The 25721-nt window shown below is 41.9% G+C and overlaps 1 protein-coding gene across 1 annotated transcript in view; it reads left to right on the forward strand.

The window, feature by feature from the left end:
• Positions 1-25721, forward strand: part of ADARB2 (adenosine deaminase RNA specific B2 (inactive)) — a 515069-nt gene that overhangs the window by 469543 nt on the left and 19805 nt on the right. Inside the window, exon 9 of the mRNA XM_085630113.1 lies at positions 23197-23375. Coding sequence (XP_085486239.1) covers positions 23197-23375 — 179 coding nt within the window. The remainder of the gene's footprint in view (positions 1-23196; positions 23376-25721) is intronic.

A 25721-nucleotide genomic window follows, 5' to 3' on the forward strand; every position in this document is an offset into this window, starting at 1 on the left:
GGACCACACTTCTGTGCATGTACGGTCACCCAGTATAAACTCCATGCCGTCACCTCGAACGCCGCTGTACTATAAGCCCATCTGCACTTCAGTCAGCGGAGACTGCTGTAACGCCTCTCTGGCTTGTGGAATTCCCTCCCTGCAGCAGCCATCCTCACAACTGCAAAAATGTTGAACTGACCCTTGGTCATTTATGGCATTGGTCCTCTCTGCATAGTCACCCCCAAACGTTTTGCTTTCATTCCTTCTGCTTTGCTGAATTCATTTTTGTTGGCATTAGGACTCGGTGCACTTTACCACTATAAAGCAGTGCTAAAGTGCTTGTGCTCGCTTCCTTAAACATGGTAAAACTGTCTACATCTGATTGGCACATTTAAATTACTTATACAGCCTTAATAATGTGGTACTACATACATCCAGGGCCTTTAAATTAAATGCTACTAGTGGACCTGAAGCTCTTATTATGACACCACCCCACAAAAGTAGCACTTTAAACCATGTCTCAGGGCTGCCATTGCAGCCTGTAGTGCAGTTTAAACTGCCAATTCGACCTGGCAAATAAAACTTTTGCAAGGCCTAAACCTTCCTTTTTATTACAAATGCGTCACCCTTAAAGTAGGCCCTAAAGATCCATAGACAGGGTGCTCTGTATTTAAAAGTTGGACATGTGGGATTATGGTTTACATGTCCTGGTAGTGAAAAACCTCTAAATTAGTTTTTCCCTACTGTAAGGCCTATCTTTCTCCCTTGGATAATATTGGGTTACCTTAGCACATTTAATAAGTGCTAACTTTAATTGGGAGCAGGTAGAAATATCCTGTTTGGACTCAAATGAATTCTAATTTAAAACTCTCTGTAATGGTCAGATTTTAAGTCACAATTCTGAAACTGCCACTTATAGAAAGTTCGGTAAACAAAAAGGGGAAACCTAGAAATCCCAAGGAACTAGTGTAATCAAATCACCATCAAAATTTTTTTCCTAAGCCAAACAAGTGTGTAGAAAAGAAAAATTATACTCACCAGGAAAGTGACAGAAGAAGTAAAAGCAATGAAAATTCAGTTTTAAAGGTTATATTAATAATATTCAATAATCCTTTAATGACAATCTCAATAGATACATAGGTACATAGGTGCTACATGTGGTGGTGCAGTGCAAAAGTGGCCAAGTGAGATAATGATCCAGAAAGTAATCAACCACGATAGCAAAGTCATGGAATCCCACAGTACTGAAGGTCCTTCAAATGAATGAACAAGGAGTTGATATCAAGTCAACATTTCGACCTTTGGACAAAGATTTGAAAAGGGTCTTCATCAGGACACACGTAGCTACCTGGCCTTATGAGACGTAATATCCCTCTGCAGAGAGGCATGAGGAAAGTAGTAAGACCATCAGGATTGGTCAATCCAGGACAAAGCTGATTTGCGGTAGACGTGGAAACCAATGCAGCCAGTCTTAATGTAAACAAATACCTGAAGTCAATATATGCGGCCCTCGGAGTGAATCTAAATGTACTAAGTCATGGAAACCAATTCCGCTTATCTTTTGAGTGCCTGCATCCCACTGTATATGCAGGGAAGATGTCAGGTTACAAGGTGATTTGGCTTTGTCCTGATTGATCACTACAGACTCCTACGCAAAGCTACAACCATGGTGGCCATCTTACTATAAGCCCACCTAAAGGTCATTTTGCATCATGGAGAGACCACACCAATGGAACTTTACCAGCATTCCTTTGAGAAAAATGCTGTTACAATCAGAGAAACACCCAGAGTAGGTAGGAAATGTACCTTAAGCACTGATTTGTCTGCCTCTCCAAGAATTTTATGGGCAAGGAAATGGCACAGGATATTCAGCCCGGTTGTTTCCAGATATCACCATGACAAAAGTAGAATTCCAATGTACACATCTTCCAAACAGAGGGCACTCCTTGAGGTAGGCTTGTCCTCTACTGCACACAGATTCCCAGTTTTCTTGGAGATTATTGATTTCTACAATGAGCAATCACCTTAAGGAGAGAAGTGCATGTAGAGCACTTCAATCACAAACTTGTAAGCTTATTGAAAGGTGTGTCCAGGAATGAAGATGTATACTATGCTGCTCTTTTGTAGCCTCCTGTTGCTAATCATGGAGCATTAGAGAGGATTGAATGTCCCTGGGATTGTGTTATAATAATTTTCACGGTTCTCATTTCCACTAGGGGCCCTGGAGCCGCTGGCTTCCCCATTCTGCATGTGCCACTGTGCATGCATCCTTTCAACACCAGCCTGAATTGATCTGTAATCATTTTCAGCCTGTAAGAAATTTTGATTCTTTTTCCATTCACAGTGGCCCAGCAGGACCCCCTTTCCTGCATGCCCGGTGAGGGACAAGCAGCAGAAAAGGGAGGTATTACTCAAATCCCAGAGACTGGGGAACTGCATGTTTTTTCCATTTTTTTTCTGAGAGAACACTTCTTTTTAAACTGTTATGCTGCTTGTGCCAATTATTTGTGGGTTCCCTCAAGCTGCACAGATCACACTGTCCATTCTATCTGCCCTGTAGTTCCGCTTGTACAACCTTATATATCAGCTCTCCATATGTTAACTTTTCATTGACCTGAAACCTAGCCTTCTGCATAGTCCCTACTAACCAGACCACTCAATGGCCTGACATCCATCTCATCTTCTCATCTTTCTCAGGCTTTCAAGAGAATATCAACTCTTTTAAGAGCCTCAAATGTGCACCACCACGTCTAGACTACTAGGTTGGAATACACTCCTAGCATTGTGCTGGTTATTCAGATGTTTTGTTCCTTTGTCTGCACTAACTATCCCAATGTTAAGGAATAAAGAAAAGCATGTTTGTATTTCACAGTTATAATTGTTTTAGGTGGAATAGTTCTTAGGTATTGTGTTCGGGCTGGACTGGGGAACTAAAATGCTCAAAATGCTCAAACCAGCTATATTCCCATCCCCTCCTTGTGCTATCACACTATCTCTTTCTTTCGATCCATTCTTTCTTTCTCCTCTCTGTCTTCTTCCTCTCTGATCTCTTTCTCTCTACCTTCCACCTCTCTCCTACTCTTTATCTCTTGATGCTTAGGGTTTCAGCCCAATGCAGAAATGCCCAGTAGAATGCAAAGGCCTTTTCTGCCCTATATTGTATACCGTCAGGATTTAATCATTTCTCCTACTGTGAATGCCTTACTAGGTTCATAAAATATCTAATTTCCATACAGAGTTCTTACTCCAGTTTGCACTCTCACCCACACACATCCAACAGTAGGGTTTGGAATACCATGTCAAGTCTTTTGGAAACACTTAACGTCACTCCGTTTTCTTGCTACTCTCTGATTCAAGTTGCCCATTTCATATTGAGCTACACAGCCTCAGCTGGAACCGTAAGTAGGGCCTTGTTTCACGCACATACTGTTCTGTTAAGCTCTGATAGCCAATTGTATAAATACCATGATAGCTGCTTGCAAAGTCATTGGGGTGTTGGTTACAAGTCAAATATTTTGTTTTGTGGATTTCCTAATTCAACAGCAGTATTACCTACCCATACTGAAATTGATAAATAAATAGAAGCTTTCTTACTTGCTCTACTAAAACCCTGGCATGGGCATTCTGAAGAGACTATAACAATTGTAGCAATGAAACAAAAATTGAGTGGTCTAAAATAGCACTCAGGAAACCGATGTGAGTCACAGAAAAGGCAAATAACCGTTTTTACTATCTCCAAAATGTCCTTTGTAAGTTCAAAGACATTAAATACCGAGTCACAGGAAACCCCAACAAAAACAATGTGTACCTAAACAAATAAATATTACAGTTGTCCAATGCTCAAAAATATGTTTTACATCTTCAGCAGTACTGCTAATCACTCTCTACAGGAACCCTGCATTCATTTCCCACACATGCCTTTACACCGCAGTCAGTACCTGACTATGACGTTACCATGCATTCCTTTACCACGCAAGTTGTTACAACAACTTGCCTTAGGGGAGTGCTGAACTTTGAAATAATATAAATTAGTATTCCAACTCCAGTCAGTTTATCAGTATGGAAGGTGTTAAACTTAAAATACATCACCAGCCCAACAATGCGTCCCCTAAAGCAAGTTGTTGTAATGACTTGTGTGGTAAAGGAATGCATGGTAACGTCGCACTGCGGTGTAAAGCCATATCATGTTATTGACTGTGGTGTAAAGGATGTTTCGCCTCTCTACAGCATCAAATCAAAGCAACCGCTCCAAAATCTCAAGAACAGACACTGAAAGTGGGTGGGAGATACAATTTGGAAACCTTTTAAAATGCCATAAGAGAACCTGGGCCAAATCTTTTGTCCTTTGTGGAAAGCAGTGCAGTGCTTGATGGCAATACCTTCCACCAGTGCATCATAGAGGTAACTCTGTGCTGCTGGTAATGTGTGATAAGAATGGTTGTACATATTCAAGCAGGTAGACGACAGCGGAGGTAAAACAACAACACAACACCACATTTGAATAACACACTGCAATAGGAGAACAGCCAAACAAAAAACCTAAATTGACCACAATGATGTATCCCAAACGCACTGTTGAATGCATTAACCAACTATAGCAGCACACCAACACAGTGACAGCACAATAACACAGAAATTAAGCAACATATCAATACAACACACCAAAATGAATTGTGTTATTGGAGGCTGGTTAGGATTTTAATGCTGTGGTATTTTGTTGTTGTGGTGTTGCATTGTTTTGTGTTGTTATTGTATTGTGGTTGAATTGTGTTGTTCTGTAGATTATTGTCATGCGGTATATTGTTTTTGGTATTTTAGTGTATTGTTTTGGTGCATTTGTTGTGTTGCTGTGTTCTGTAGTATTGCTTTTCTGTTGCTATTGTCTTGCTGTATTAGTTTGTGTTAAAGATGGGTGTAGAGGATTGTATGAGCTTGAAAGAAGTGTAGTGCGTTGGAAGTGATTTCTTCGGGAGATTTTACTGTTGACAATAAAGTCGTATATGGAACCCTATCTCTTGGAGTAGCGGGGCCTCTCGCTTTGATATTGAGTTAGTTTGTGTTGTGCCATTGGTATTTTTGTGTTGTATTATGCTGTATTTCTTTGTTGTACTGTGTTTTATGTTGTGTTACTGTGTTGTAATTTCTGTGATATGTTGTTTTGTGTTATCACGTTGCACTTTGTTGTTTTTTTTTGTGCTGTTGGGTTGATTTTGTTTAGGGTCATTGCCTTGAGCTATTATGGTGTACTATTTTGTTGGTATTGTGTTGTATTCTTGTAGATTGCTGTGTTGTGTCCTGATCTGTTTTTGTTGTGTTATTTTCTTAGTTGTATCAGCTTAATGTGTTGTATTTTCTTCTTTAGTCCCTTACGGACTTCAGAAAATGGTGCAGAAAGTAGCACATTTCCTTAAATTTCCTGTAAAAAACAGGCACTTACCATTTGTTAGGCCTGTCAGCATGAGGGTAGTCTATCCCTAAACTTTTTGCCCTCCTTCTCTTCTCCATTTTTGCTGATTTAATTTTTGCTGGCCTTACAACTCTGCTAGCCAGGGCTAAAGTGCATGTGATCACCCCTTAAAACTTTTTCCAGGCTCAAACCTTCTGTTTTCTGGTAGTGAAAAACATTTATATTACGTTTTCACTGCTAGACGTCCTACCTCTCCCATAGACTATTATTGGTGTTTCATTATTACATTTAATAAGCTGTAATTTCCAAATGGGAGCAGGAAATCAGTTCATGTTTGGTATCTTTGGAATTGGAATGAAATATCCTAACTCATGGTGGAGACGGATTTTATATTACAATTTGAAAGGTTGCCATTTTCTTGCTTTAGCCATGTAATGCTTGTAGCATGTACCTGGGTCACACACCTGGGTATAACTGACAGTTGAGCTTTGTGTATTCCTCCTAGACAGCCACACACAACAGGGAGCTTAGGTTTGCCTGGATGGGCCATCACTGGCAGGATGGGAGGGAGGAGCTGGGCACAGCCCACTTCCACTTGAATAGGCTGTGTATTGCATCCACACAAAGGGTTACGTACCCCCTGTAGTTAGTTTGGATGTAAGACAGTATGCCTGGTGACTTAAAAGTGGAAACTCTTGAAGCTTCTACCCCACTTCAAAGGCACAACTGGAAATAAACTCTTCAGTATACTACTAGACCTGTTGATCCTCTGCCAGTAACAAGGACTGCTGGGCAGCTGAAAGGACTGTCACTCTGCTGGACTGATACTCTGAAGGACTTCTGTCCTGCTGCCCTCTTGCCTGGATGAAGAAGACTTGACCTGCATCGGTGAACCCAGGACCACCAGAGTGATTCCAAGGGCTAGTTGGCTGGTCTCCTGACTTGAGACTCAGGCACAGAAGGCTCCAATATCCTTGCACTCAAACTCTGCCATCTGTGAGACTACTCTGCCAAGTGGTGCCACCCCAGTCCTGGACCCTTGGAAGTGGGCCTAAGGTGCTCTGCCATTCTCTGTAGACCCAGGAGAACCAATACATCTCCTCTGATGTGCAGCACAACCCAGAGCAGAACCACTGCATAGTCGCTGCTGCGTGGTCCGTAACAGTTGCAAAGACCTGCATCCCATCGCAGACCGTTGCTCCATCAGAACTGCCACTACATGACACAACCTCAGCGCAGGCCGTCGCATCCCTCGTCGACAGCAGATTCAATGACGATGTTGTACTCCGCATCACAGCCTCACAGTTTCTCGGAACTGGTCCATCGCCCCAACTGCATGGTGCATTCTCGACTCCGGACTTCGCATCGTAAGCCCTAGTCAACAGGGTCCTTGACGACAATGCAGGACCTCGCACCACAATCTCGTCGCATCTCAGAACTAATGCATCGCTTCGGCTGTGCAACGCATCTTCGACACGGATCCTCACAAAACACCACAAGCCAGGATTTAAGGTAAGTTGTGGAGGAAGGTAGTTCACCACAACTAATCATGTCACTATTCTTCATAGGTCCACTAAAGGTTTCAGTAATTTAAAGCTGAGCTCAACCCCTGGTAGTTATGGCACAGCGTAGACAGGATTAACTTAAGAAAATGTGTAAAGCTTTTAAAGTAGCAAAACAGTTAATAGTTTAAAACACAGTACAGTAAAAATCCCACTCCAATTTATAAAAATAGAGAATATTTAACAAACAGAATTACACCAGAATGACCAAGATCTTATAGCAAGAACAGGAGATGTAAATGTTGTACGTTTTAAATAAAAAATAGCACCTAAAAGTGCAAAGCCCCAACCGGGGACAACTGGTCACGCTAGACTGGGACAATGGTAAGTTTTAAGGTTGACTGCAATGGAGGGCCAAGATACAAGGACCAGCTTGGTCCCATTCAAAGAGTTATCTTTTAACTTAGAAGATTTTTGAAAAGGTAGAGTGCTCAGCGGGGTAAAGCTGCAGGCTGTATTCGAAGATGGGCTGAGATACGACAGGCTGGTTGAGGTCTTGGTGAAACCATCAACGAGGGTGGGAAAAGCTCTGAGCCGGGTGCAGTGAAGATTTCTACCTTCGGATTGCCTCACGGGGCCAGGCTGTAGGCTGTAGCCTGAGAGGGTTCGACATCATCAATGCCGCTCAGTGTCAGGCCCGCTAAATCAGATAAGTTGACTTTCTGAAAATATCTTTAGGGAAATATATGTTACAAATCTGGCTTTGCCAATGAACTGGATCTGTAATAATATTTTAAAAAGTATAAGAAGTAAATTTTTATCTGGTTCCTAGGCGGGGATAACATTATTTATGTTTAATGTTAATTCCCAATGCCTTCCTATTGACCAGCTAACCCTGCTAGAGTGAAAATAGGTTTTTAGGCTTTTTCACTGTAAGGGCATATTTAACATTACATGTTTACATGCCCTATGCTTAAATATCATGCACCCTGCCTAATTTTTAATAGGAGGATTATGTCTTTCAAAAGGGGTTATTTTGTATTTCAGTTTAAACCTGCACAGCCAAGTTACTGGAAGCCGGCCTGTAGCCAGGTTTTGCATTCTCACATTAATGGTGACACACGACGTGCTGTAGTCCTCTAGTGAAATTGAAAATACAGGCCCTGGGTACACTTGGTACCATAAACTAGCTAGGGATTTATAGGTAAGTGAAATATGCCAACTAGGAGTATAGCCAAATTCAACATGTTTTTGAGGTCAGAACAGGCACATGCACTGGGGCCTGGTTAGCAGAGTACCAGTTCACACACAAAAAACCAGCAGTAACAGTCAAAAAACAATGGAAGTGATTACACCAAAAAGAGGCATTTTCCTATACTTCTCAACTATATAAGACACCAATCTGTCCAAAGTTTTTCCAGAGAGCATGCCATAAATTAGCTCTTGCACTTCTAGTGCTCAATTTAGGTGACCTTTCTCTTCTTGGACTCACTGTCCAGCATTGCACTTTCACATTGGAGAAGGCACAAGTTTCTTCATCAAAACAAAAGTCATTCAGTCCCAAGGTTTCGAGCTAAGTTGTCCAAAAATGTGCAATAGTTAAACTCACAGAGAGCTGCTTATTGCATAATATGTTTAGACCAACAACCTTCAAATGATGAAGGCACAGCTCCACTGAATTTGGGGAAAATGATCAATAGACTCCCATTACCTTCCTCTCAGTATTCCAATCTAGATTTTCCTATTGGTCAAACATAAAAGTGAATTATAAGAGACTACCATAATTTATTATTGCTTAAATTTTGCTGTTAAAGCCTGCAAAATATGAGTTGTACAATCTCTACAAGGCGCTTTACAAAACTTTCACAGATTTCACTATTTGTCCTTCAAATATTATCTTTTTTGTTTTCATCTCACCAAAAGACATCAGCAGATTTGACAAGCCGCCTTACTTTACACCTGGGCGCCTCTCAGCTAACTGCATTTGCCTAGGTCATCCCGACCTGCCTCGCATAGTGGAGGCTTGGTGTAATCATAGGACCCGAGAAGGAGATCATCGCTTAAAGAGTCACTTAAAAAGTTATCAATCACAGGCGCCATCCCCAGCTTAACAGCGGGTGCCAGATACTATGCGAGGTTTCGTTGCTACCTTCTTGTTCTAGGCGTGCCATGGTAAACGCAGCTTTGAGCCAGCCCTCTCTGTTCGGGGGGAGCGGATCTTTCCATTTTATACAAATCTCCCTCTGAGCTAGCAGTATAAGGTATAACATCAGCCCTTTAAGAATCTGTGGTAGTGCCCCGTTGATAAAATCGTTCCCCCCAAAGAACACCAAATGGAGATTGATCTCGACATTGATTTAAAAAATGAGCGATAAAGAGTCCCTCACATCCTTCCAATAAGATCTTAACTCCGAACATTCAAAGAAGATGTGAATATCGTCCGCATTAGGTAGTTTACATCTAGGGCATTTTGGGGGAGGCAGTGGAGCAAACTTAAACTCTTTGCCGGGGTGTAGTAAAGTCTATTAAGCACAAAGAAATGATTCTTTTTGAAACTAGCTGGTTTGATATATTTATAAAGCAATTTAAGGGATGGCTCAAAAAAGTCTTCGATATCGTGGGCAAGCGGTGATTGATTCCAAACCGATGTTTGAGGGGGAATATCCGAATCATCTGCTTCAAGAAACCTTGTATACCACATAGATGTTTCTTTCTTTTTTGGCTGGACATTTTGCAGTAGCCGCTCAAGTTCCCAGTTCCCAGAGATTTCCCCCACTTCTGCCTCATGCCACGATTTAAGGTGGAGATACTTAAACTTAGAGAGTGTGGTGCCTATCTCAGCTCTTAAGACCTCCCATGGAAGAATCTCATCAATGTCCACCAGGTCCGACCATATAACCACACCAGCTCTTTTAATCGGGACCGCCAAGCTATCCCCCAGGCAGAGCGGGGTCCTGGGGGAGTCCCCAATGGGAGCAATATCGGAGAAATATCCTATACCCCATCTGCGTCTCACTTTATACCATGTTGTTAAAGCGGCTTTAAGAACTTGTGACGGACACGTTTGAAAACTCTTGGGGCCCCAAACTTGTATAAAAACCCTCCTCCTCCACTTCCTCCCTCACCTTGCCATCTCACCCAGGAGCCTGCCCCACGTTGTATCGTCTTTTATTGAAAGCAACAGCCTGATACCCTTAAATTGAAAGGCCGTTAAATACCAACTAATGTCCGGGAGAGCCAACCCCCGTATTAAGAGTTTTCTTCTCAGTTTTTTCCAGGACATCCTAGCACTTTTATGTCCCCAGATAAAGCTCCCAATTTTCCCCTGGATCTTACTAATGCTCTTATTGGGGAAAATTAAGGGGACTGCATTAAATAGGTATGTCAGCTTGGGTAGAATACTCATTTTCACCAGATTGACCCTCCCGTAGATCGTCAAAGGGAGATTCCTCCATCTGGCGAAGAGGTAATCAATTTCCTTTTCGATTTTCTCCAGGTTGATCAAGGGTATTTTATTCAGGTCCTTAACAATTTTTATGCCCAGATAATTAAATTCATTACTATTAGGGCCTCCCCTATAATTGATATTCCAGCACATGACTTCCGTTTTCGCTGAGTTAGCTAGGTACCCTGAGATTGAGCCAAACTCCTCCAGCAAATTTTCAAGCCTTGGAATAGTTGCCTCTGAATCACTAGTGTAAATTACTGCATCGTCAGCAGACAATGCTGTTTTACACTGATAATTTTGTGATTTAAAAGGGCTAATTGAATCCTCTAGCCTGATAGTTTGTGCCAGGGGCTCGATATAAATGTTAAATAAGAGAGGGGACAAGGGGCACCCTTGTCTAGTCCCCCTCTGAATTTCGAAGCTGGAAGTCAAGGTGCCATTCAGCAAGATCTTCGCCGAGGCTCCCTGGTAACAATTTCTTAGGATCTGTACAAATACAGGGCCCATGCCCTCGAGAACCCCTCAGAGATACCTCCAACACACCTGATCGAAGGCCTTGGCAGCATCCAAGGCCACTACTGCTAAGGGATCCACCCTCACCTCAGCCAAATCGATGTTCCCTATCAGGAGTTGAGTCTGCTCCTGGATGTATCTCCCGACCATAATACCTTTCTGGTCAATGTTAATCAGACTCGTGCCACTTTCGCCATTCTCCCTGCCAGAATGCCCATAAAGATCTTATAATCGGCATTCAGCAGGGAGATCAGACGGTAGGAGCCAGCCTTAAGTAGGTCTTTCCCTGGCTTCAATATTAGGACAATTGTGGCTTCCTTCCAGGATCTGGGAACCACTCCTGTTAAGCTGTAGACTGAATTAAATAGAGTGTGAAGTACAAGGGACAGTTCATCCAGAAGAAGTTTATATACTAAGCCAGCAGCTTTATTGTTTTTAGATCTTTTTATTTGCTCCCTAATCTCTTCGATGGTTATGGGAGCGTCAAGGGCATCCCGGCTAGAATCAGTTAAAACAGGTAGAGATTTGTCCTTTAACCAGGAAGATATTATATCCTGGGGAGGATCCAGGTTCTCCCTATACAGATCTGAAAAGAGAGAAAGAAGACATTTTTGCAGATCTTCAACCTTACTGGATTTCCCTCCACTACTATCAATGATGAGTTCATTGATATTGTTTTTCGACCGATCTATCCTGGCCTTCCAAGCTAGTAATGCCCCTGCTCTTTCCCCATATTCAAAATTTTCCAAGTTTTTTGCTAGGCCTTGAGTCCTGCATTTCTGGTCCAACAGACTCCTAAACTCCTGCCTGGCATCCTCCAGATTTTTCCCTATTTTTGTCAATCTTCCTAAATTCTCATGATTATGATTACCCCTTTCCATTTCTAGTTCAGTTATCCTGTTCTCAATGGAATGTAGTTCCAAAGCCTTAGCTCGATTTTTAGAGCTTATTAGGCCATGTAACATACCTCTCAAACTAGCTTTATAAGCTTCCCAAACATAATCTATAGACGTGGCGTCTAAATTAAATGAAAAAAATTCCAAAGAGGAGGATCTGATAGTCTGAGCAATTCCAGAATTCGACAACATTGATCTATCCAGGGTCCATCTCATTTGTGGACTGTTGCCGTTATTGGAGTACAAAAACATAAGCGGGGCATGGTGCGATAAATGGCTAGGTGAAACAGAGATGTCGCACAGATTATCTAGAATTTACCTATTAACTAGGACGTAGTCTATTCTAGAAGAGTGATGGTATTTTTTACTATAAAGGGTGAATCCCTGAGCGTCTCCCTTCTTAGCCCTCCAAAGATCTACCAAGTTCACATCGAGTAAGAGGTTTTTCATAACCTTGCGTGATCGCGGAGTCCCTACAACATGGCTCAAGTTAGACCTATCTTTAGATAGATCAAGACGAACAACAAAATCACCTCCTATAATTAAAGGAGGGTTCGCCGTCATCAAATTAGCTTGTAATTTGCTTAGATATGTAGGGTCATCCACGTTTGGACCATAAAAGGAAGAACAAGTCATCTCAACTCCCCTAGAATCCAGTTGAGCCACAATCCATCTCCCTGTTTGATCTGTCTGTACAGATCTAACTACACAAGGGGTCCCTTTCTTCACCAAAATTGCAACCCCTCGGCTATTAATTGATTGCTGGGAGAAGCAAAAGCAGTTTATCCAGGGGACTTTTGAAAAAATGATATATGATTCAGAAGAGGTCAAGTGAGGCTCCTGAAGAAGACAGATCTGAGCTGGGGAAAGTTCTAGATACTTGAGAATCATCCTTTGCCTGTGTGGGCATCTTAAACCATTCAAATTCCAAGAAATAAAACAAATTTTACTATCTCTTTTAAGATTACCTGCCATTAGTTAGTGGACCCTTTCTTTGAATTGTGCGGCATACATTAAGAAGCAGATGAGATGAGATAAGGGACATTTTTTTTATTTTTTTCACCCACTGCTCCCCACCCTGTGAGACCCCCTGACCACCCGTCTCCCCCCTGTGACCCCAGAAACCCCCACACCCTGAGGAACCCTCCCTTCCAAAAGGCTACGCCTAATTAGACTCCGCACGCTCGGGATATAATTTACGGTACTTAAATCCTTGAAACTTGGGTACTAGAAACCAAGCTCTCCATAACATCTATTTCCTCCTTTATTTCCCTCCCTCCTTTTCATGCTGTGAGGAACATGGCGGCTGCGTTCTAACGGTCGCAGTCACGCTCCCACGGGCTCCGCGTAAGGGGGAAGAACTAAAGCTCTCATGAGCTTATTACTATTTTAATACTATTTTCCTCACCTTAGTTTTCCTCCTGTGCGCCCCGTTTAGCCTGTCAGGACATGCGGGGGGGCCCGTCTTTTCAGGCGCGGGTCGACCCGGTGTTTCCAGCTGTTCTCGACGTTCGGTGCAGTGTGGGCGGCAGCAGCAGCGAAGGTGGAGCGGAGAATGGGACTCAGCGCTGGAGGTGGGGAGAAACCGTGCATGAGCGAAGGCGACGGGACTTCGCTTCCTTGCTGCTCCAGTTCTGCAGAGGTAGGGTCAGCACCAGTCTGGGACTTATCCAGGCAGCAGGTCTGAGTGGATCATCAAGGACGGTGTACAGGTATGGGGGCTTCAGTCTCAGTGACTGGCTCCTGTTGAAGATCCTAAGGGCACCAGTTTTTCTACCAACGACTTACTGGCTGGTCAAATGGATTTGGAAACGTCCTTGAGTGATAGTTTTTTGGCATTATTTCAGGGGGGTGTGCCTTTAGCTGAGGGTGGTGAGTCTCTCCTTAATTGTATGGAGAGTAGTGAGGGGACTCAAGAGGGTACTCAAGAGGGTACTTTCCCCCCTAAATTAAGCAGGTATACTCTGCGACCAAGAGCAGCTCATTTTTCATCCAATACGGTAATTACCCATTCTGACCTAGCTCCACGTGTTTCCCCTCCCATTGATGAAGTTAGGACGATAAGTAAACAACGCAAACAAAGGGAAAATATAAGTGGTCTGGCAACCCCAGTTAAAACTAAAGCGATCAAGGGCAAGGGAAAAACCCGGGATAAGAAAATGTCAATTGTAAAATCTAAAATCACTCCATCTCTGAAAACTTTTTATCAGTTCATGTCTTTGTCCACGACTATACCCTTATCCTCGCCCATGTTTACGCCCAAGCTCATGTCCATTCCTGCGTCTGTCTCCACACCTGCGGGTCCAGCATGTTCGACGAAGGATGCATCAACCTGTGATAGCAGTAAGTGTTCAAGAAAAGTCACTAAGCCAGATCTGGTGGGAAAGGACTCCAAGTCCCTGCTCCCGTCAGTACAACTGGTACAGAGTTGGTGGTCCACCCAATTATTAATCGTATTAATAGATACTCAGCTCTGGGATCACAGGAAGAACCAGAGCAAGAACAGGGCAAGAGTAGAACAGAGCAAGCGCCTGAGCAAGAAATGGAGCCAGACCTGGGGCAGGAGCAAGTACCAATACTAAAGGAGGACCTAGGCCATACGGGTCTCCAAAACCGCAGTAAAAGCTTAAATATTCCTATTCCCTAAGACCATACGATCTTAACCTCAAGTACACACTCACTAGTTGATCTACTCTTGGCTATGAAAGATGAGATCGCCTGTAGATTTACTGTCTCGGAGACGAATCAAGCAGAGCTGGCTAACAGGTTCTCCGTCTCAGAAGCAAATCAGGCTGCTTTACGGTCATCATGTGAGGTATTGGCCCAGAAATTGGAGGAAGTCTCCCTGAGGACTGAGGCTATTGAAGCCGAAATCCCCAAACTAAAAGAATTGATTGAATCAACCTCCTCTGATTTGGCAAAGTTATCAACCCAAAATAAGGAACTAAGGGATGACCTCGAACGATTGGAAAATCATTCAAGGAAAAATAATTTGAAGTTCCTAAACATCCTGGAAGATCTGGAGGGGGATGATATTAAGGGATTTCTGATCTTCCTACTTAAGGGCACTGTCTTCAAGAATCATCCAAACATAGATCTTACTTACGAAATTCAAAGAGTCCATAGGGACCCCTTTCAGAGGAACCTAGGAAGACAGAAACCCCAGAAAATCTTGGTAAATTTTTTGTCCTATTCAGTTAAGGAGTTGGTTTTGACCGCGGCTCTAAAAGAAGGGATGATATCTTCTCCATTTTCGGATTTGTCTCCTTTTTCTTTTTCCATCAGATCCGATATCTCACATATAATGGCCACAAGACAGTGGGAGCTGGGTAAGAGGTTAGCAGAGTTGAATAGTCTTGGGACAAAGGCCCAACTGAAGTTTCCCGCTACACTACGTGTAATGTGGAATAACCACATGCACATGATCCGCACAACGGAAGAGGTGGATACCCTTATAGCTAGGATACAACATGAAAAGAAGGGAGGGTCCTTCAAATATTATCAAAGATAACCCCATAGTATTTGTACATTTTATGTGCAAGAGGCAGCATACTCCAAAAATCAAGAACCCTTATATTTGGGGAAGCAAAGCTCATCTGCGTCTGTCAGATTAATTATCAATAGTAGGCCTGAGCGGAGTTCCGCAAAGTGACCCAAAAGCTCTGCTATGCTTCGCAGAGTTCCGCAAGCGTCAGGGTGCATTCTGCCCTACTGTTGGCACAGTTTCTTAGTACTGAGTGTTTGTTCCCCACTATAAAATCAGCGCGAATGGCACCACGTGCAGTGCAAGAGGGTGCCGCTTCTCTCTGCTACAAGTAGTTGTTCTACTCGAGCAGCAGTCCCTCAACTCAAACAAAGTGAAGAAAACCATCAATCCAGAATTAATTAGTAGATTTATTGTATAATTAAGCAGCACAGCAACAGGAACAACTGATACTAAGACAGCTCCAGTACAACTGGCCAGTCTCAGTCCAGATTCTAGTCCATGGTTCCAAATGGAACTAGAATGCATAACAAATGACAACTCATGTGGCAGCAAGTAGAAATCAGCATGTAACATATCCCCCTTCTATACAAAAACAAAGAAAACAAGATATGAATATAGTGCAATTATATATAACAGAACTATCAAACAAATTCTGAGAACTTCACAGGAAAAGATCTTGCACGAGTGGAATCTTTTACTCTATGAGCAACTGAATCACCATGTGATCTAGTGGTATCCAGACCATTGGAAATTACCAGATGGGAGCAACCATCCAAAGGTAATTTTGGAGATGAAGCATGAGAATCATTATAAACACCTTCTGCCCGAGATCTAAGATTCGTTGGACATCTAGAAACCCGCCTGACATTCCAAAGCTTACCATCCTGGGTTATAAGAGAATTCTTAAAGACTTTGGTGATCTTAATGGGTTTATAGAACTTACTCATGCATTTCAGGTTCCAAATGGAACTAGAATGCATAACAAATGACAACTCATGTGGCAGCAAGTAGAAATCAGCATATAACACAAAGGTTTCTCAATGAGAGCAGTAGCGACCATCCACGACCGCCCGCATAGGGAAATTTCGCTGGGAGTTGGCCTGGAGTAAGATTTTCCTCTCTTGCGCTCGCCAAACTTCTATTTTTCGGAACTCAGCATGATATACAGAGCGCAGAGTGGGAAAAACTCTTCAAACTCCGTGAGAGGAGCTGAATTTCATGCCCAGGCCTAATCAATACATTGACTATAGTGCAGTTCCATAGGACATTTAATGCATGTTCAATGTGCCCAAGAGTTTGGCAACACTGAAAGGCTGAAACAGTCTTATCACCAATTTTAAGAGAAAACAGGCAAGCTTGCTGAGTTTACAATCTAGATTACACATACATTAAAAGAAAAGAAGTGGAGCAACTATGCTTCCCAGTTATTCTGCTCTCACATACTAAACCTTGACCACCGGCAAGCTGTTCACTGTGGGCTGGGTGTCCAGAAATCACTCATTGATGTGAATGATCAGTGCTTTTGGTTATCCACCCCAAATTCAGGAACTTCAGCCATGGCCTTGTTTGGTCTATAGTGTCAGGGCTGAGCTAACATTCACAATGAGGTGACACAATAGCCTTCCTCAGGGTTTGTTTAGCCATAAACATAAAAGTGACCACTTTGTGCATAAAAGTATTACTTTTCTGAAGCCAGTCTACAAATGAGAATTGTCACTGCATCTCAGCTCAGTGCAACAGTTCCTCAGCCAATAATGTTAGGCAAAGATTTGAGGATATACACAACATATATAGCTGTTGGTGGTTCTTAGGATCTTAGATCTTAGATTAGTAACAAATATGGCCCCAGCCAATAGTAGAGTGACTGACAAGTCTTTCCAATAGCCTTAAACATTGCCTTTAGAAGGGAGGCCCACCAACGAAGTTCTGCTTTTAGAATTATACTACAGTTCTCTAACCCCAGAAGTCCCACATCCTTGTCAGAGCACTAAACAAAACATCGTATTTTTTGGCACTATCCATGGGAACTATCTCATCATTTAATCTTTTCTTCCGAACTGAAACTTCAGGTAAATGTTTAATGTTATTTATTCAGGTACCTAATATGATGTATCACATACAGATTTCCTAACATAAACACATGCAAATCGCAAAACCTGGCTTATTTAACTTCTAAAATTAATTGAGCATTGTTGGACCCGATTGCTCGTTCGAGAACTGCCCTGTTATCTCTTTTACATGCATCCATTTTTACTTTAATTAAGAATCCTATAATTCTGCTATAGTAGCATCTTATGAAACAGCAAATGCTTTCACATCCATTTAGTAGTATTGTATTTTTATCTGATGGTAGCATTGGTTTTCCTTTTCAACCATATCATGCCCTGGCCTCACGATCCTAATGCATAGCCGCATGCTCACATTCTCATGGTTTCCATCATCCAAGGCGGTATGAGAATAGCTATTAGGTTTTATAGAGTTGTGCCAGCTGTATAATCTTTGGACACAATTCTAACCCAATCTGGCCTGGGGGCCAGGTGTACAGTACGACCCTAAATTGCATGCGCAAATGGGTTAGCGACCCGAATGCTCATGCAAAAACCAATAGGGCCATGTACAATTTATTTGCGACTCGCTAAATTGGAATTGCGACTCGCTATTAGGAATGGGCGTTTCAAGGTTGTCCCTTCCTAATAGCGACTCTCTACCCCATGTATGAATGTTTTGTGATGGCAATTGTGGTCGCAAAACACTCGCAATTTACCGCCCTCTTCAAGACGGTGGTAATGCACCCGCAAATGGGAAGGGGTCCCCAGGGGACACCTTCTCCTTTGCAAATGCAGCGGAAAATATGTTTTAGGGCCAGGCAGTGGTCCCAGGGACTACTACCTGCCCTTAAAAAAAGAAGAAAAGAAAAGCTTAATTTTCTTTTTTTAAATGCATCCTGTTTTCCTTTAAGGAAAACGGGTTGCACTTAAAAAAAACTGCTTTATTTAAAAGCAGTCCCAGACATGGAGGTCTGCTGAGCCCAGCAGGCCACCATTCCTGGGAGGGCCAGCCATTCCCAATGGGGTTGCAAATTGCGAGTGCCTCATGAATATTCATGAGGCATGCAATATAATATCCCATTGGGAATCGCAAACAGTGTCTCAGACACTGTTGTACATGGCATTTTGCGACTCGCAATCGAGCGCAATTTGCAAGTCGCAAATTGTCATGGTCGTACATTTGGCCCATAGAGTGTTGTAAAATCACTAAATAATGCTAGATGTAAAGGGGTCACTTAAAATCCACAACAGTTAGGATAACTTTCTCATGGAAACTACTCCAAAATGATTAACTAATACATTAAAGCATTGTAGTTGATGACCAATCACTGAATGCAAATCACTAAGAAAAGGGGAGTGTAGATTTAAAAATAAATAAAGTTACAAATGTGTCATCAATCAATGGGTGGTCTGTTCACTGATTCTAATGAGTCTTTCCAGGAAATCTGCAATGATTTAAACATTTAAATGATGCAAGCCAAAGGTGTTCACTTGTGAGCTCTTCCTAGACATTGTGATGTGTCATAAAAGGCCCATAATTCCCCAGTGTATATCTTGTTCTATAATATTTTCACCTCTAATCATATCAAAAGCGACCCTGGCATATAAATTGCAAGAGCAGATGATTAGCAAATCTATCTAGGAATCTCAAATGCAGCATAGGGTGAGCATTAAAGGAAACATTTTGACTTTTTGAGACATTTCAAAAATATTTCAAAAATATTCAGAACAGTTAGGCAAATGCACTTGGCAGTATCTTGCATGAATATTGAAAGAAAGGGAATCCCCTCATGTTCAAGCCATGAGAGATACAGGTAGGAGACTGTCAAGGACAGGTAGTCTTGCGGCTGTGATTACTCTGTTCCCGATAGATGTTTTCTGCTTGACCAGTGACGTGCTGCAGATAATGACACAACATTTTGCACCGTTTAAATCTCACCAAGTTTTGCAGTTTCACATAGTGCGAAATATGAACATCACAAAAATTGCAATCAGTTCTTTTGTAGTGTCGTTTGACACAATATTCAAATAAACTAGATTTCTCCCAGGTGAAAGGTATCAGTTAACACAAATTGCCTCCTCAACTAAATTATTTTAATTGATATTTGAAGAAGATAGCATGCAAATGTGGGGTCCCACAAACCAGTTGGCAGCCTTAATGAAAAGCAATTAGAAGACAATTAACAGAGTGCCGAATTGCAGGGCGTACACAATTATAATTCCCTTCTAGCAAGAGATCATCAACTGTCCAAGACCCCTGAAACACGACAACAGCAAAACTAGATGGCTACTCAAAATCATTGATGTTGCATGGTGCAAACACCCAGCCAATTGCAGGATATTTCCTAGATCAAGGATGCTTTCCCAATGCTAAATTCCAGCGTGAGGACAACTGGGTGCTGTAGCCATAGCATCACATAACATACCATCATTCAATCCCTCCCTTCACCACCCCTTAACATGGCACACTTCTTTGTAACATTTGTCAGGCCCATTATATCATATCTCCCTTTGAGTTTACAAAAGGTTAATAGTGCTTGGGTAGCATTTAAAAGTCAGTTTATATTTTAATGAAACACATAAACAGACTCCTTGACTTCATAGGGTTTTCCTTTAAAGTTACTCCTTTAGGAGTAGTGTTCTGTTTATGAATCGTGTAATCAATAGTCTTAATTTTAGGTGGATAACTGTCGCTGTAATCTCCAGGTACTGAAAATAGATCGTAGGCAAGTACATGAATATGCCATGAGTACCCCATTATCAAATTGACTATATCTTCAAATGGTAAAAGCACACTGTTTCATTCTGATGGGTCCCTGAAATACTCACAAATGACATTAAGGACCAAATTTTCTAAAATTTCACACAACGCAATGTAGCAAAGGAACTTGCTGCACTCCATTACATGAGATACAGAGAGCAGAAATGTGCCACATCTTCTTTAATACCGTGCACTTGGACTCCCTTGTTGTGCTGTCTGGCGTCAACACAGGCTCCCTTGGGCCATGGTGCAAGGGTGCCACAGTACAATCAGGACTGTATTGTACAAGAACGGATACCTTCCTGTACAAAAACAATCCTGAGAGGCAATTTTCTCGTTCTCTTTGTGATGCTGAATGTATCACACATAGAAAGAAGAAGTACATGGGAATATTACAAATATTTTTCCTCGTTGTGCTATTCTCAAGAGACAACCCATTGTGGCGCAACCCCAGGTTTACTGATTTTAGTAAATCTGAGATTGCTTCATATCCAATGGATGGATGTATAGGAACACCCATTCTCCACCAATGGAACACCTACCACTAGGAAAGGTAATGCAACGCAGTTCAAGCCATTACTTTGGTTTTGCTTTGTTTACAAAGTCATCCCATGCAGTGCATATCATCCCTTTCGTGGATTAGTAAATATCTCTTAACACAAGGATAGCGCAACTCCTTAGTAAATCTGGGCCCAAATGTACATTCCTGTGCTGCTAACCTCTAGTAGTGGAATGGCATATAAAATCAATGACCTGCCTCTTATATTTTATATCGATGTAGTATGCTGTATTGAAAAATATGAATGCACAGGTAGTGCTAAAGGGATAATCCTTTCCTCACCAACCCAAAATTCACTCTTTTCAGGTCCTGTTGGGCTACCTGCTGACACAGGTTCATGCTCATTTCATCCTAATTCTTAAATTGCGTATTGTACATCAGTTTTGAAATAATGGATATTCTTGGTAACGGCTTCCTTTCTGTGCCCTGCCAATTCACTACTGTCACCTGATGTGCACTCTCTTAGAGAAACTAGAAACTTACTAGTGTCAATGATGTTGAAAATGCAAAATCCTGTGTTTAACAATCACTTGTTCTTTCTCATGTACAAAGCTGTGTTTTTCTATTCTGGGATTCATTCATTAAAACACCAGCATTTACAACATTAGCTTTAAATGTGGGGGTGGGGAATATTGCCTTTTAGTGTCTCATTGTGAGTGGTCTCTAAATTCTGTAATTCTGATATTTGGGAGAACATTGCGCTTTTGTGTTGTTTCTAGTATTGTCTCATTTCTTAGGACAACTTCAGGGTTACAACTATAATCCCTGTTACCACCACCCACCCTGGAGTTACCATTATCGCGAGTATTGTTAACCCAGGGGGGATGGGTGGAGGTTGGGTTTGGACTTAATGGGGAAGGTCCAGGCCGCTTATAATGAATAACTTAATCTTTTTTACATTGCCTATACCCATGAGGGCATAAAGTAGAGACACCTTTTTTGTTTCCTTTGGTGTTTCCTCAGGCAGGCAAATTACAGGATAGGGGGAGAGGGCAATAGGTTGAGTTCATCTCCAGTGGGACCCAGGTACCCCAACACAGGAGCACAGTCCTTAGTCTTCTGTGTATTCTTTTATCCAAGGAAGGAGGCACACATACTAGATATACTAGGTCGTTCAGCTCCGTTCCACTGGTTTATGGTCATGAGCAGTGTCCTGACTCAGCCCCTTCCTAAATGCTTGCTAGAGCTAAGCCCTCCTCTGGACTTTTATACCCCGGGTTGTAGGTGAAAAAGTGTTCCCATATACTGTACGAGCTCACTTTGCCTGAGTCTTCTTGCTTTTAAGTGCAGTCAACGGATTTTCTGGAAATTAATTCAAAACATTCAATGTAGATTCAATTATATCCACTTTTTTTGCAGCACCAATTTTTCTATGTAATTTTTCGCTAACATGTCACTCTATTCAGAATACTGAATAAGCTGAGGCTCTTAGGCTACCACCAAGTAAGTTAGTGAAAAATTCGGAGGTTAAAAAGTAACAAGAGTTTACAATATTCCTTTTCTCTGTCAGGATCCACTTCCCAGTAGTTACTTTTGTGAATTACAATTTCAGAAAAATTGGCAAAAATGTTTCCAAGTCATCCATGATTGCAAATAACTTGATTTACTTTTGTATCATTTTTAGTGTCACTGTTGAGACATTTACATTCAGTATTATTGGTACAATATTACCTTTTGTGCCAGCTAATTTAATTCCCTTGGGTGTTTATTTTAATGTTTACGCATGCCAATTCAAAGTTTGACCTCCAATGTCGCACTTTTCATATTTAAAAGTAGTAACAATTGTAACGAGTAACTAGTACAGCTGTAACATATTTTTTTCTAATTCTGCTGTTATCAAAATGCCATATGATATTTTGTTCGTCTATATAGTTCAGCTATTAAGAGTAGCAATGCTAATATTATGAGGCATTGTGGACAAAATCTTTCTCTACAGAGCACACTATCACCAAATAAGGGTGCCACACTATGCTACACTTACACTATCAGCCAACAAAGGTGCCACACTATGCCACACTCACACTATCAGCCAACAAGGGAGCCACGCTATGCTGCACTCAAACTATCTCCAACAAGGGAGCTAAACTATGCCACATTCAAACTATGAGCTGACAAGGGAGGCACACTATGCTACACTCACACTATTAACTAACAAGGGAGCCACGCTATGCTACACTCACATTATGAGCTAACAAGAGAGCCTTGCTATGCTACATTCACACTATGAACTAACTAGGGAGCTGCACTCTGCTATATTCACACTCTTGACCAACAAGGGAGCCACATTCTGCTACACTCAAACTCTCGGCCAACAAGAAAGCCACACTCTGTTACACACACACTATCGCCCAACGAGGGAGCCACATTCTGCTACACTTACACTCTCGACCACCTAGAGAACCATATTTTGCTACACACACACTATCGTCCAACAAGGGAGCCACACAATACCAAACTCACACTATGAGCCAAGGGAGCAACACTCTGCTACGCTCACACTATCAGCCAACAAGGAAGTCACACTATGCTACACTCACAAGGGAGTTACACTCTGCTGCACTGAGCCTAATACTACGATCCTTTCTTCTGGCAGGAGTGAGTAACGCCGAGGTCCGGGAACCAGGAAAGTCTCCAAATTTCAGTGTGAACTGGATTGTGGGTAACACCGATCTCGAGGTGATCAATGCCACCACTGGGAAGAAGAATTGTGGGAGTTCCTCAAGGCTTTGCAAACACCTACTCTACACTCGCTGGGCAAAGCTATATGACAAGGTGCGGTATGCCTTATATTCATTCCTGGCCTTTCAACAAGCATTCTTTTGCAAAAGTATCATCTTGCATCCTTTGCTACTTGTAGGAGCAATTTGGCAAATCCCCTGCAGGTGTCGTTCTGAGCAGTCACCTCTGCTTGTCTTTGGATGTATGACACACTCATGCATGCTTTTACAACGCATGCCATCACATTGCGATTAGTACAACGAATGTGTTGTTACCATGCGTTCCTTTACCAAGCAAGTCTTTACAACGACTTGCCTTATGGAATTGCTGGACTTTGGAATAGTATAAATTTCTATTCCAACTCCAGTCTGTGAAATTGTAGGGAGGGTGTTGGATTTCAAATCCAACAACACGTTCTCTAATGCAAGTCGTTGTAACAACTTTCGTGGTAATGGCACACATGGTAACAACGCGTTTGTTGTATTCTCCGCATGGAAATCGTACTGCGTAGTTCTGGCTGCATAGTAGAGGCTGTTTCCCCCTTGCTTACATTGGCTCAATACTGTTAACAGATTAAGTCTTATTGACAAAAAGCATAACTATTTATACTGTCTCTGAAAATTAAGAGTACTTTTGCAAACAATATTGCTATCGACTTTTAAATACTGGTAAGTTATATTATCCTGAAAGCATTTACATTTTGTGGAAAAGATGATTTTCTATATAGTCTATTCTTAGGGAACATAAGAAAAAAATACTTTTTAATAAGGCACCATATCATCTGGAAGTGCATCAGAGTTTATCAGTGTGATCTTCAGTGCATATGGTTTCTAAAATGTCTACATGTAACTGTGTATATAGATGTGCATTTGTAACTGTGTGTCCATCTTTGTAAGTGTACAAAAACATTTGCACAAATCCTTGTTTACGTGTATATATATTTGTGATAATTGTGTATACATCTGTGAGCAATAATCAACTAAGACGGTCTACTAGAGAGTGGCAAGGTCAACTCCATAGTGTCTTAACACCACAAGGTTTCTTTAAAAGAACCCTCACACACCAAACTGGTTGGTGTCATGCTTCATCATTGGGTTCCCTGCTGGGTAGCCGAATGCTACTCAGCTGTGCTACAACACCTGATTACAGTGGAGCGGGTTTTTGGGGGGTTTTTTGTGTGATGGTGCTGGGGTGAAGTGAAATTTAAAAATACCTCTGGGAAACTCACTACTCAATACTTTATTCCCAGTGACCCAGGGTATATTAAAACAATGAGATGGATAATGTGTCAGAGCTACAATTAGTGTCTAGATTATCCTTTGATCAACATGTTTCAGTTCTCAAAAAAATAAATGAGCTTTTTTCAGGACCTCTCTATACTGACTGTAGTGAAAAAGTGAGAACGTGAGTGGTACAAATGTAACCACGTGTTACCGCACTTTTACACACTCACTAAGGTGTGTTTATCATGCTAGATGGACTAACCGTAAGTCTGGGTCCATCAATGTTAAAATTCCTATGAAGAAAAACGACAAGACAATACAACATATAACATATAAAATATAAATCACTTGCTTATTGTTTGTTGTTGTCGATTCCATACTTATATCGCCCCGGTAGTGATAGATTCAATCAGTGTCACTCATACGTGTGTGGCCACTCATACATATGCAAAAATACAATACTATACAATTTTGTACCATGCTTGCTCGCGTCTACAGTGAGCATGCTTGCGATGTTTTCTAGTCATGGGTTCGTGCTTCACCCTGTGACGACTACCGCTGTGTAAAGAGCTATGCTATTTGCTTAAAACTAGCATGCTTGTGGCCAAATTCGGTAGACATGCCAGTGTCTTCTATTACCAATACGATCCGCGTGAACTGTCAACTATCGCTACAGTTGTGAATGATAGTGGCTGGTAACCGCGATTTTGTGCCGCAATGCTTGGTGAACTGACAAGCGCACTGTGCGTGCTATGCTGTATCTGCTTTCATACGTGAAACAAAAAGTACGGGAATTTCTCTAGGGTATTTACTTAAATCACGGTATTACCATGATCGTTCAGTTCCAGGGAGGGGTGAGCTCCTATTAGGTACACTAGATGAGGAATAAAAGAATGGATGAGGATTCTGATTAGAGTCAGATTCAGAAGGGATAGTATATTTGCCACAGTTGGGTTTAGCAAGGAAAGTTCTTACTTAGTCTCGGTGCTCGCCCGCGTTTCAGCCTTTTCCGGCGTCCTCTGGAACTGGATGTGCTTCAACAATCTTTCTGGCGGGTATATAAACATGACTGGGCGGGAGCACTTCCTGGTTCTCGACGTCATGCGTGCTGAAAAACTCTGGACCGCAACCTACACTTCGCGACAGCCGTGCGGTGGTCAGAGGCTACAGGTTCGTC

Source organism: Triturus cristatus, chromosome 10 (assembly GCF_964204655.1).
Source record: "Triturus cristatus chromosome 10, aTriCri1.1, whole genome shotgun sequence".
NCBI lineage: Eukaryota > Metazoa > Chordata > Amphibia > Caudata > Salamandridae > Triturus > Triturus cristatus.